The following is a 14,090-nucleotide window of genomic DNA, read 5'->3' as shown; positions in this document are numbered from 1 at the left end:
AGTATGACATCCCTTAATACTGGAGCAAAAATTTTATACCAATAAAAAATATATACATAAGTTAAATCCCTCTTATGTTTATTAATTTATCATGTCTAGTTATTGCTATTTATTTGAGGTGTCGTTAGTGGGAGCCAGACCTAGGAAGATACTAAAGTTAAATCAATGTGGAAGTCATATTTTCCATATACAATTAATAAAATGATCGCTATAATATTTTGGTTTAGAGATAGTCATAGAAAGTTTATTTGCTTGGTTACCAAGTAAGTTATAATAGGCAAGAAATTATATTCTTATTATATAAGTCAAGTGGATATTAGATCCAGCATTATTTCAAAGCTGAATGTTGAAACTATGAACGTTTCATAAGGTAAATTGACCAGAGAGCTTACAGCATTCACAAGTTGCCTTAATATGGACCACATAGAAGATATAGGCACTGCCTGAGCGTCTATATATTCGCCTTTTATTGGTCCATTTTGATAAGGTTTCACTGACCTGTCAGCTGTTTCGAACTGGTTGGTTCTCAGAGATCAGGTAGACACCTTAAGAGAGCAAAAACTCTATTCAGTACTAAAGAACTTGAAATGTCAGAAAGATGTATTTTTCGTAAGTGAACTCTCGGTTGGTGCATAAAAGTAATTACTAAAATAAAGAGCCAAAAGGCTTCAGTTCAGCAATGTAAAATTATATAAGTCAAGTGGATATGAGATCCAGCATTATTTCAAAGCTGAACGTAGAAACTGAAAGTTTCGTAAGGTTAAATTGACCAGAGAGCTTATGGGAATATATTTCCTAGCATTCATGATTCAAAACAGCCATCAGGTCAGTGAAACCTTATCAAAATGGACCAACAAAAGGTGAATATATAGATGCTTGGGTGGTGCCTATGTTTTCTATGTGGTCCACACTAAGGCAACTCACGAATGCCAGGGAATGTATTCCCTTAAGCTCTGATCAATTTACTTTACAAAACTTTCATAGTTTCTACATTTGGCCTTTGAAATAATGCTGGATCTAATATCCACTTGATTTATGCAATTTTACATCGCTGAACTGAAGCCTTTTGGCTGTTTATTTTAATAATTATATTCTTGTTTTAATCCTTTATCCGAGCATAAGCATGTAAACTTCGCCAAGTGAGTAGTAATGGTCAAAACAAGTTGGGTAGTGACCCTTCCCACAATGCATAGCATCATCCAAAAGGAAGATGCTTTGCATTATGGGATACTGGACAGTTGATGTGAAGAGCCTCTCTCTCTCTGTACAAGTAGACTTAGTATTAAAACAAGAATATAATTCGTCTGCTATAATTCGCAATTCTTGGATAGTGATTTGATGTTTTGGATGAGTCTCAATAGATATCAGTATGGTGACTGCTCTTCTAAGTATGAAACACAGACCAGTACTTAAATCGTCTATGAATGATTTAGTGTCTGCATGTCATACTTGAATGGTGCATATAGGAAGCAATGGCCACATAGTGTCAACGGCTGCCTTGATGCTTCTGTTTTGGATGGGTTGTAGGGAAGAACCTCATTTCTACAAAGATTATTTCAGGTTATTCATTCAGAATGTGTTTCACTAAAGACAGTAGAAATAATGAGACTATAGAATGAGGAGCAGAAAGATGATTTCATTTTGTATCATTGTAGTACCATTGAATATGAAGCTGAGAATGATTAGTTGAAGGATATTCCATGGAAAACGAAACAAGGAGGAGATAGGAGTCACTATCTCTAGTGGCTGTATTTGAAAGGATGCTGGTTAAGAAAAAGTTGAGGGTGTTAAAAGAGAATGGTGAGGATTATTTAGTATTCTAGATTCTGGTGGACAGACGGAAAGTTTGTGTTAGTTCATTACTGAAGCAAATATTTTAGGTTGTTTTCCCTTGATCATTGGAAGTTGAGAAGAAAAGTGGTTTGATTATGATTTCATTCTCTGGATAATCAGACTGCAGAAAAGAAAAAATAGATTGTAGTATAAACAACACTAACAGAAAAATAATTAATGTATTTCACTTAATAATATTTTTGGATTTCTAGCTGTTATCTTCAAAATGCAAGTTACATCCGTGGCAAAACAAACAGTACTCTGATTGTTATAGAAACAATTCAGACTGTAACTGAAAAGGAACTGATATCAAATTATTATTATTACGGGCAACTCCAAGGAGTCGATAGAGGGAGGTCCTAACATCATGTCAAGAACAACTATTCGACATTCACATAGTATCTACCATACCTCGCCTTGAACTCATTCACAGTCATGGCACCCACAACAGACTGGCAGCTTATTTCACTCATTCACCACTCTCCAAGTAAAAAAACCTAGCTCTTACACCTGTAGTGGTTCAAGACACACACCACTAGTCACAGGCCATCTTTTGCACTCTACTCCTGAATAAACCACTCTCCGATATCTCTCCATCTACCACCCTCCTATCCATCCCCAAATGCTGCAGTTTACTGATTAGAATTCCATGTGGTATCCTGTCAAAGGCCTTAGTAAGGTTCCAGTAGAATCACTGTAAACCCATTACTCTTATCCAGTTCAGCCATCACTGTGTTATAAAATGCGAGCAAGTTACTGAAGCATGATCTACCCCTCACAAAACCATGCTGTCCCCCCCCCCCCCATACAGTATCCCATTTTCATCTATCCAATCCTGTATTTTCCTCTTGACTATTTTCTCCAAGACCTTGACAACGATTCCTGATATGCTGATCAGTTGGTAATTTACAACAGCAGTCTTGGAACCTCCTTTATGCAGTGGAACTATTTTCCCCTCTTTCCACCTCCTTGGGACTAACTCAGACCTGAGACTCAAATTAAACAAAATGGTCAAGGGCAGTGACAATTCTTTAGTCCCTTTACGTACGACACGAGCTGGTATACCATCCAATCCCACAGATGTATTGACATTGAGGTTTTATAATTCACCTCCACTTCATTCACCACAATTCCTGTATAAGCTGTTGGATCTTCGATTTCTGCAATGTCACCACCTGGATGATATACTCTTGCAAAGTGCTCACTCAGTAATTCTACTATATCAACTGATTCGGTTATCTCCCTACCATCGGCATTCTTTAAAATCAATTTGCCATATACATTTTTTCTTTTACTTGCAACATATCGAAAAAACTGTTTGGGATTCTCTTTAGCCTTCATGGCTAATGTTCTTTCATAATCCGCTTTTGTTTTTCTTACCACACTTGTTACCCTTCTGGCCTGGGCTTTATACCGTTCATGTGCCTGCCGGTCACCCTTCTCCTTAAATTCCCTCCACAGTTGTTTCTTTTTTTGAAACTCAAGCTTAATGGTGTTATTCATCCATTTAACCCCTACTTGATTTATTATTCGGACTCTAGGTATACAGTCAGCCATTGCCTCCTGCAAACACCCGTGACCAGGTCCTGGCCCTGACAACTCAAATTGAAGTAGGCTTCCAGAAGAAACTTAAATCTGGAGCCACTTTCATTGACCTAACATCTGCTTATGACACTGTCTGGATCAGGGTCCTCCTCCTAAAACTAGGAAATATTATAAAGTGTAAAAAAACTTTCCAACCTTTTGATTCTATTCTCTCCAACAGAAAGATCCGAGTCCATATTGGCGGAAAAAAGATCAGGCCCAGATTCTTTTGCAACGGTCTTCTTCAGGGTTCTGTGTTATCCCCAATACTTTTTAACATCTACGTGCATGATCTACCTCATACCAGATCAAGCAAGTATATGTATGCCGATGACCTAGCGATCTTGCATCAATCCACCTTCTTTACCAACCTAGAATCAACCTTGAATACAGACCTTGAACACCCTGGAAGAGTACGTTAAGCAGTGGCACTTGAAGCCAAATCCAACGAAAATAGTGTCCTCAGTATTCCACCTGTACAATGCAGAGGCAAATTGACAACTCAACCTTTCTTTCTGTGGAAAAATGGTAGAACACGAGCCTCACCCAAAATACCTTGGAGTGAGCCTGGACGGAAGCCTAACCTATAAAAGGCACATCATCAACCTCTCCAATAAAATTAATACCAGAAATAATATCATTTCAAGGCTTGCTGGAACAGCCTGGGGTTGTGGTGCAGAAGTCCTAAGGTCGTCTGCACTAGCCCTCACATTCTCTGCAGCAGAATATTGTGCCCCTGTCTGGGAAAGAAGTACATGCTAACATTATAGACACCAGCTAAACTCTACCATGCACACAATTAGTGGGACAGTGAGAAGCACCCCTCTCTCCTGACTGCCTGTTCTATCTAACATTGCTCCACCACACATACGGAGAAGACAAGCCTCAATTAAGGAATTTAATAAAGCAGTGAGCAACTTACTCCTGCCCCTACATCAGACTCTCATAAACCCACCTAGTCTACGCCTCAAATCTAGAAAACCCTTCTGGTCCATGGGCAAACTCTCTTCAGCTCCACTGCCATCAATATCTGACATATGGAGAGAACACTGGTCCAACAATCTACCAACAAACAGCTTCCTGGTAGAAGATCCCTGTGCTCAACAGCCTGGTTTTGATCTTCCTAGGAAGATTTGGTCATCCATAAACAGGATCAGAACTAGTCAGGGCAGATGTGGCTATCTTCTACATAAATGGGGGCTGTCAGATCACCTTTATGTTCTCCCGTGGCTCAGACGATTACTCATATTGAGTTTGATTGGTTCAGGGCCATGGCATGTAAAACTGCAAGGGCTGGATGTTGATAGTTTATTTATTTATGCTTATGGCTACATGAAACTGGTAAGTGAAGAATACAATCGCAATTTCCAGCAACAAATGATGAAAATCTTAACATATAAAAGTTCATTGCATAAAAGGCACAACCAGCTTTCTGAGTCTTTCCTTTTTTTTTTTTTTTTTTAAATAAATCAAAAGTAACTTGTCATAATCAAGCCAGGGGCAATTATCGTCCTACTGTAACAAGTATGACAAGGCTGCATGTTCTCACAACACTTCACAACATAAATGTAGCTGTATCCTAGGTTTAATTAGAGAGCAGTTGTGTCTTGTGTGAGAAAACTCCATTAGAGGGGGGGGGGGCATTTCACATTACGTCATCATCTTCTAACATGAGGAGGGGTTCTGTTGATACCATGACGAGGACTATGAGAATAACGTCTTCGTAGTGAGATGGGACCGTGATCTTCTGTTTCCTTCATAACCACCTCCACACCAACTACAGGTCAAGGTCCAAGCTAGAAAGCCAATTCAAGGCCTCATCCGTCACTTTGTGGATGTCCTGTAGGCCACCGCTGTGAAATTGGTGCCTTGGGCAGTCTTACCAGCCCGATAATTCCACTTGTACCCTGTCTTAATTGTAAATTCCACACCTTTAGCCACCTCCCAAGTCAATACCCTATGATCACTCTCACCAATTGGTGGCAACGTGGTCATATTCGTTACAACCAAATCCTCAGATGCAATTATTAGGTCAAGCACTCTCTGACCCCTAGTATTTTCCATTACATGCTGTCGCAGATAGTTATCCCTTAATAATCGCATAAAATCCAATTCCTTCCTCCCATGTGTCCTCTCCTCCTTCCAATCAATGTTACCATAGTTGAAATCTCCCATAATAATTACCCTCCTTCCACTAATTTCTTCTATTTGCTTATGCATACTATCTCCACCATCTATTCCATCACCTGGTCTATAGCAGCACCCAACTGTATATTTTGTTCTGCTAGTCTCAGTCTCACACTAAATAGCCTCAAATGTGCTCTTTTCATTATCCTGCAGTTTCACTTCTATTCTCCTTGGCTGCAGCTCATCAGCTGTCATCAATAACACTCCCCCCCCCCCCCATTTTATTCTCCCTGTCACTCCTGAACGCACCATACTCTTCACATTCAATTCCACTAGCTATATCATCTTCTGTCAGCCGTATTTCACTAATGCCAAAAATTCTTCCTTCTTGTTCCTAATACTTTTGGCATTAGCATACGTGAATTGCAGAAGTCCATTTATCCCATCCCTATTTTGGTGCCTTATACTAACTATCCCATTTCTGATTTGTTGTCCTTCGTACTCGCTCGGGCATATTACACACATTCATACACTCAACTGTCTTTTTTATTTTAATTAGTATACATGAATTGCAGAAGCCCATTTGTCCCATCCCTATTTTGGTGCCTTATACTAACTATCCCATTCTGATTTGTTGTCCTTCGTACTCGCTCGGGCATATTACACACATTTATACACTCAACTGTCTCCCTAAAGTCTGGAAATCTGCTCCCCTCACCTTAACTCTAGTTTCCCTGATTCCACACTTCCACTTTCAACAACAGTTCCATACACCAAATCCATTCAAATGTAAACCATCCATCTTATATAAATCCTTTCGCCCATCGAACTTACTCCACACATCCACAAATTCCACACCACTCCTTCTGCATAATCCACGCATAAGGTCATTAGCAATTTTGGCCCTCCTATACTCTTCACTGTTATACCGCGGCAACAGACTTACCATCTTAACTCTCTCTCTCACTCTTCTCTTTCGCTACCTCAAGTAATTCCTTCAAATCCTCTCTCATAGCCATTTTGTCTCCTTTCAAATCATTTGTTCCTGCTACTACTATCAATTCTTTCACCCTCTGCTTTTGCATTCTAATTGACTCGCCCTCTGTAAATTAAGATGCCCTCTGTGGGCTGAAGAAATATACAACTAATTAGTTTTCCAAGGCTGAGATAGATGTAGAAAGTTTTTTACTTGGTTACAAAGTAAATTATAAAGTATATTATATTCTTGTTTTAATCCTTTATCAAAGCATAAAGTTTGCACATGAAAAGCCTTATACCACTTGTATATAGAGGCTGTTGAGTTCACCTCATTTGTCTCAGGATCCCATTCTGAAGCAATTCATGAAAGATTCTGAGAAGTCAGTCTAAATGTGATCTTAGAATAACTGTGCCCCAGAACTTGGGCAAATTAATGAAGCCATACTTATTGGGGGTTAGGGAAGTATTTCATTGCTGATTCCAAAAATAATCTCTTAGACTTTTAGCAAGTTCTATGCAGAAATATCTAGATCTGCCAGTCATGGCTTGCCATTCAGATAATTGCAGGTGTAGTTTTGTCTTCAAGGTGGATGTTCACAAATTTACCAGTCTGTCCAAAGTACTCTAAGTTGCAGACACATGGAATTTTATATACTGTGGATGTGCAAGAGGATGAAGTTGATCCTTTGAAAAATGAATGAAGGTTGCTAACTGGATGTGTGGTTTGAAACTGGCACAGTGATTATATTTGTGAAGAATTTTAGCTCTCTAAAAAAGAAATGGAAAAACATCAGTTATTAAAAAAAAAAAAAAATAGCGAAACAGTACTTGGGCAATATATAATACTAAAATTGAAACAAGGAAGGAGAAGCAAAGTCTACAGTCCTAAAGAAAACTACATCTTGAGCCAAAGAAATTATCAAAAACTAAAACCTTACTACGTTAAACCACCTTGAATACACAAGATCCCAAAAATTCACACTCCCAATGCCTTTTTGGTCAAATAGTTGATAGTGTGAATAGCTCCACCTACGAATTTGCCAAACAAACACCCCCCCCCCACACACACCCACACAGGCAACTCACCCTTTTTCATTAAAATTTCTATTTCACTTTAAAGCCTTAATAAAAAAAAATCTTAACATGAAAGATTCAGTCAGCTTTAATGTCACTTCATTATTTATTGGTATATCATTGACTGAGATCCTTGGACTTAAGCCACATTTCCCCTCAGATTCACCATACATTCAAATTATTTTTTCATCATTCAAATTATTTTTCATGGAAAGGAAAATGTACAAACAGATAGGACTGCATTGAGTTCTCCTCTTCCTTTCCTCTAACTAGTTTCTCTTTGGAATTTGAAAACCAAGCATTTGTCACAGCTGTTTGTGCTGTGTGGCCTCATCTCCCAGACACATTTGATACATTTAAACAGCCAACAACCAAAAATATTTTTCACTATAGAAAAAGAAACAAACACCTATCTTTCTTTCCTAGATATAAGGGGCTACCACATAGTTCATTATCCTTTTCTGTTTATAGGAAAACTGCACACAGACAGAATGGCACATATGTTGTTACACTGTCACTCACCCCAACAGCACAGCATCCATAAAACTTACACACAGAGCAGGACTGTATGTTTGAATGTCACAGCTCTTGCCACTGAACGTTTGTGCCTTCACAACACTTTATTATTTTTTTAGTTACTGTTATAACCCCGTATTAAAAAAAACAAACAAAAAAAACTGTACATTTCCTATCCCTTCTATAACCAGCACACATAATCACAGCAAAACTATTTCCATCCTATGTATCCAGGGTTCATCTGAAAACGTAGCTAAAGTTCGTTTCAAATATAATTTCCATAGAACTTTCCAACTATGCATTCTGCAAACTACTGTAGGGAACAGTAGCTTGCAGAATGCATAGTTGGAAATTCTAGGGAACAGCTTCCTGAAAATACAATCCCTTTTATTCTCACTGATGCCTATAATTTTTGGCCAAGTAGAACTGATCAATGCCAAAAACTCCTCTCTTATTCCTTATACTTTTTATGTTCATGTACATGCATTTCAACATCATCATGTACCTGCAATTACCCTTGTAGATGTTAGAAGAAATTTGCTATATATCTAATAAAATGAAATACATCTAAAATGTGGAATACTACATTTTAGATGTATTTACTTAATGGATTTTTTTTTTTTTTTTTGATGATAGCTTCACTGAAAATAGACAATATGATTTTTTTTGAATTTCTAATATTGTTTTATATATATATTTTTTAAGATTGCTTGTTATGATAGATAATTTATATGAACATGTTAGAAAAAATACAGTTCGTATATCTGTTATATGAAGCTGTATGTACAGGAGGTTAACCGATAAATGAATTAGACACTACATTTTCATGTAGTACAATCATGTCCTGTACCCCCCCCCCCCCCCCCCCCCCGAGGGTACATGTTAAGAAATTGATGATGATGAATTAGGTTAATTTCCTATACATACAATCATACAATCTTGAGAAGGGGTTATTGTTGATCCTGTTTATTAATCAATATTTCAGTATTATTAAAGTGAACTTGTTTAACCATATATATCTTCCAGGGTTCTTAAAAAGTAAAAGGGAGAAACGGAAAGAGAAAAAGAAAAAAAAGGATAATGGAAGTAAAGAATCATCATTTAGCATTGGCGAACAGTAAGGATTTTTTTCCCCCCTATATATTTAGGAGCATGTTTTGTGAACTACACAATTTCAGTAATTGCAGCCACTGGATTATTTTTTAAGCATTTAAATTATTAATAGTGTTTTGATTTTTATTAATACTTTTTTTTCCCCTTGTTGGTTTTTACATTTATTTTGGGCTGATTGTTTGTTATAAATTAATAAAAATACTTTATCAGATAGTTTTCATAGTCTATATAAATGTTTAAATAAGTTAGTGAGTTTTACAATATTTTATTTATTTATATATGTGTATGTGTGTGTATTTAATGTTTAATGTAACCAAGGACTGTAGCCATTACTAGAAAATACAGGTAACCCTCGTATAATGCAATACTTATACAACGTGGTCTACAAATTGTAGTAACCCTTGTTGAACACGGTGCTTATACAACGCGGTTTCGATATAAGACGGTCTCTATAAACTGTAGTAACCCTTTATCTTTTCATATATTTTTCAACGTGCAACTTAAAAATCAAATTTTATTTTCGTTAAATTTGCGTCTGCCTGTATCGCGCATGTACGTCAATTGTTTACCGTATAAAGTATTTATTGTTGAAAATTGTCTTCGTTTTCTGCCAGGAAAGCACATTAAAAATCATAAGTGTGTTAATCTCAAGCTGAGCACTTTATTTTTTGATGAGGTACATACAATATATAATGCTTTTTTTATGTAAAAAAAATATTTTTATAGTAATGCCAGTTAGAGCGTTTTGCAATATGGTTGAAAACGAAATTAGTGAATTAATTGATGGGGAAATAGATTTAAATGAGGAGAAAATGGTACAATTAATAGATGACATCGATTGTGATGAATCCGTTAAAGAATTCAGTTTAAAGAAATTAGCAGAAGGATTGGATTTGGCAAGAAAGGGCGGGGTGTGGAGTTGATAATAATTTATTTTAAATCTATATTTTTCCCTTGTGCAAGCAAAGAAGGAAATTTTTTTTAATGACAAGTATTTCAATATGCAAGTATCTATCCTGACTTGCTACAAGGCATCTGATAATGAGGAAAAGGGAAATAATTTTCTTTACTAACAGGCAGAAAGGATGACTTTGTGAAATAATGTGGAATTCATGTTATCCATTTCAGTAACCCTTTAAGTTAGGATATGACATCTGATTAAGATTTGAGGGCTAATGTTTATTAAAGATTTGCTCGATGTTAACTTGGTTTCCATTAGCAAATACAGCAGTTTTTTTTAATATTGTTTAGTTCATCTGGGGATTTGTTTCTGGAGTGTCCCCATTAGAAGGTATCTACTTGGATATTGAACAAATGAGGATGGGCTGGCAATTTGGGATTTAGCCAATCAAATGAATTCCTACTGGCTTAATCCTGTCTAAAATGATCGTATGACATGGTGAAATTTCATGCAAGCTGGGGTATCACCTGTTTAAACAAGGCTCCTGCAGTTTTCGTAAGGGAACTAAAGTCGAAAGTCAGTTACTAGAATAAATTCCAATAAACTTCAGCTTAATTCAAGATTGGCACCATCAGCATGAGAAGTATCAGTGGAAAAGAAGTGTAACTGGCAAAAGAATTGGAGAAGTACCAGATAGTAGGTGTTACCGAAACAAGACAAAAACAGGTGAGATTCTTCTAATAACAGATATACGTTATTATAATCAGGGAAAAGAAGGTAGTAGCTATTGTATTCTGCACTAAATATGAGGATAAACTTGAATAGCAAGCAATATCAAGTAGATTGATGCGATTAATATGAATTAATATATTAACTCATATATATATATATATATATATATCAGGGAGGTTCAGTGGTTATTTATTTATTTATCGTATGGCTTGTACACATGGTTAAAAGACAATAAGATATAATACACATGAGTATAGATAAGATACACATATATGATTAAAAAAAAAGAAGAAAAAAAGTCTACATTCAGGCAAATACAAATATGAAATTTGACAAGCATCAGACAGAAGATTAGTTATATTTTAACATTTAGGTTTTTGATCCAGTTGACCACCTCTGGGGATAGGTCAAAGATATCCTTAAAGTCACCTGGATATGCTGTCAGCTCGCATTCCTATAATATATGGTAAATTGTTTGGGTCTCGGCTCCACAGGGACAGTGGGGATTTGGTATCTTACTCCAATTTGAAAGTAAGTCTCCACATACACCATGGCCTGTACGAATCCTGTTAGCTGTCGTCCATATTCCTGGGCAGGTCAAATCCAGATGGTTTTTGAAAGATGTTTATGTGATTGCGAACTTCAGGTGATACTGCTTGGGACCACAGTACATCCCACCTCTCACCATACTGTCATTCTGGCTAAGAAGATTACAGGTGGTTTTTATGGCAGGTCTTCTGGATTTTAGTTTATTGGATAAAGCATCTGGAATGGATTTATGTATTGGGAGATTTTGGTTATTTAAAATTCTTTTATATTCATGAAGCAAGGCTTCCTGTCGTTGCAGTTCCAGAGGAGCAATATGGCTCAAAGTGGGGAGCCATTGTAAGGGTGTACTCCTAATGCAACCTGTTATTAACCGCACCGCAGAGTTGTGGCACTTGAGCCCCATATAGTACCACAAAGCTTCTGAACTATGTTATTTCTGGTGAGAACTTTAGTAGCGATATTAATCATATGCTGTTTATATGTCAGAGTTATTCCTAGATATTTAGGTGTTGGATTAAACGAAATTAATGTTCATCAGCATATATCTGGTTTTTGATTTACAAGACTATTGTTGGTGAAAGCAAGAACATTCGGTTTTACCAGAATCTGGTGTTAATCTCCATTTTTTATAGAACTGCCATAAAGCTGACAGATCATTTGTCAATATTTCTTCAGTTCTTTTGATAGACTTCTCGCTGATCGCCAAAGCTAGATCATCTGCATAAGCAAACTTCCTGCTGGCTGTTTCAGGAATATCTGCGATGTAAAGGCCAAAAAGCAATGGTGCGAGCACTGAGCCCTGAGGTAATCCATTCTTAAGCACTCTCTGTTTACTGATGCTTCCTCCAGTGACTACCCTGAAATATCGATCACACAGTAAGTTGTTTAGGAGATGACCCAATATTTTACATGGGATGACCTTAAGAAATTTATATATGAGTCCCTCCCTCCAAACAGTATCGTAAGCTGCTGTTAAGTCAATAAAGACTGCAGTAGTCTTCAGGCATCTTTGAAATCCTGCTTCAATGTAGGTTGTTAAGCTGAGAACTTGATCTGAGCAGCTGCGATCTCTTCTGAACCCTGCTTGTTCTATTGGAACACGTTCCAAAATTTTATCACTGATCCTGTTCAATATTAGTCTCTCCAACAATTTGTAGGTTGCACTTAAAAGGGCTATGGGGCGATAGCTTTCAGTTCTGTCTGCTGGTTTACCTGGTTTTAACACAGCAACGATTTTTGTGTTCGGTGGTAATAAATTTAGATGGAAAGGAAAGAAGAAGAAATAAACAGGGAAACTATCTCACCAAAATTATTTGCTACAGCCCTTGAATGTGCTATGAGAAAATGGGAAATACTACTCAAATAATCTATGATTTGCTGATGATATCATACTAATAGCAACATTACCAAAAGAAATAAAACACATTTTTTATTGAATTAAATGAAGTAAGTGTGGAGATAGGCCTGCAAATTAATATCCTATCAGCTTCTTCTTGTCTTGGATGATTTGTAGGAGAGTGGTTGATTATTTTTCGGTTGTTATTGGATTACATCCATTTAATAGGTTGTCTCTTTGATAATTTCCAATTCTTGTTTTAGAGATTTTTCAGAAGAACATATCTTGTATGCTCTGGATCTTCAGAAGATTTGTTCTTCTGAAGAATCGCTAAAACAAGAATTGGAAATTATCAAATAAATAACCCTACTAAATGGATATAATCCAATAACAATCCCAAAAATAATTAACCACTCTCCTACAGATCAACAGACAAGGAGAAGCCCACAGGACTCCTATACCATATATTAAAGGCATCTCTGAACATGTGTCAAAAATTATTAGAAAATATCAACTTATTGCTACCTGGCATATATAAAGTACCATATGAAGAAAGTGCCAAAGCCTTACTTCATAGACCTAATCTTAACTTGAATGACTGTCTCACTATTCTAAAAGTTTGGGAATTTGTTATCCTCAGTTATATTAAATAATTTATCTGCTATATTGTAATTTAATTTAAGTAATTTTAATTTCACTTCAGTAGTTTTTAATCCATGAACATGTGACTGTATACGTAGAGGGATTCCAATTTAAGTATGCACAGTACTGTTTTTTTAATTCATTTCCTATTGTTGTTCATTAGTTGTACTGATGATGTCTTATGATACATAAGACGAAATATTTACGTAATAAAAAAAGTTATTTACTGTGGCATACTTCTTATTCTATACTTATGGATGCCCCACAGGTTTCACTATATGTATATATATATATATATATATATATATATCATCATCATCAAATTCCTGTCATATACCCTCAAGGGGTGTACAGGATATGATAGTACTACATAAAAAATTTACATCATTACTAACTTCCTATCTACTATTTTTCTCCAAATCAGTCTGTTACTTGTCAAGACTCCAACATTACCAGATCTTATATTTCTGTCGTCTAAGGCACTTTGTACCGTATCAATCCACCTATATCTTGGTCTTCCTCTGGGTCTTTTTCCTGCCAACTTGGCAGAGAACACTTATTTTGCTAATCTTTCCTGGCCCATTCTCTTTAAGTGACCATACCACCTGGGATTAGCTCTGCTAACGCATTCCTGGATGCCGACACTGTCAAGTTCTTTCCTAATATTCTTGTTTTGAATATGATATTGCCATTGATGCCATCTGT

General features: G+C 36.5%; 1 protein-coding gene across 3 annotated transcripts in view; it reads left to right on the top strand.

The window, feature by feature from the left end:
• Positions 1 to 14,090, top strand: part of LOC150108520 (F-BAR domain only protein 2) — a 521,764-nt gene that overhangs the window by 247,732 nt on the left and 259,942 nt on the right. For all 3 annotated transcript variants that reach the window (XM_090390828.1, XM_090390826.1, XM_090390825.1), the window contains one exon: positions 9,139 to 9,229. In XM_090390828.1, coding sequence (XP_090246954.1) covers positions 9,139 to 9,229 — 91 coding nt within the window. The remainder of the gene's footprint in view (positions 1 to 9,138; positions 9,230 to 14,090) is intronic.

This window comes from Typopeltis vanoorti, chromosome 3 (assembly GCF_054136105.1).
Source record: "Typopeltis vanoorti isolate ZY-2024b chromosome 3, IOZ_Tvanoo_1.0, whole genome shotgun sequence".
NCBI lineage: Eukaryota > Metazoa > Arthropoda > Arachnida > Uropygi > Thelyphonidae > Typopeltis > Typopeltis vanoorti.
Note: the sequence above shows the minus strand (reverse complement) of the source record. Positions and strands in the feature narration are given on the sequence as shown.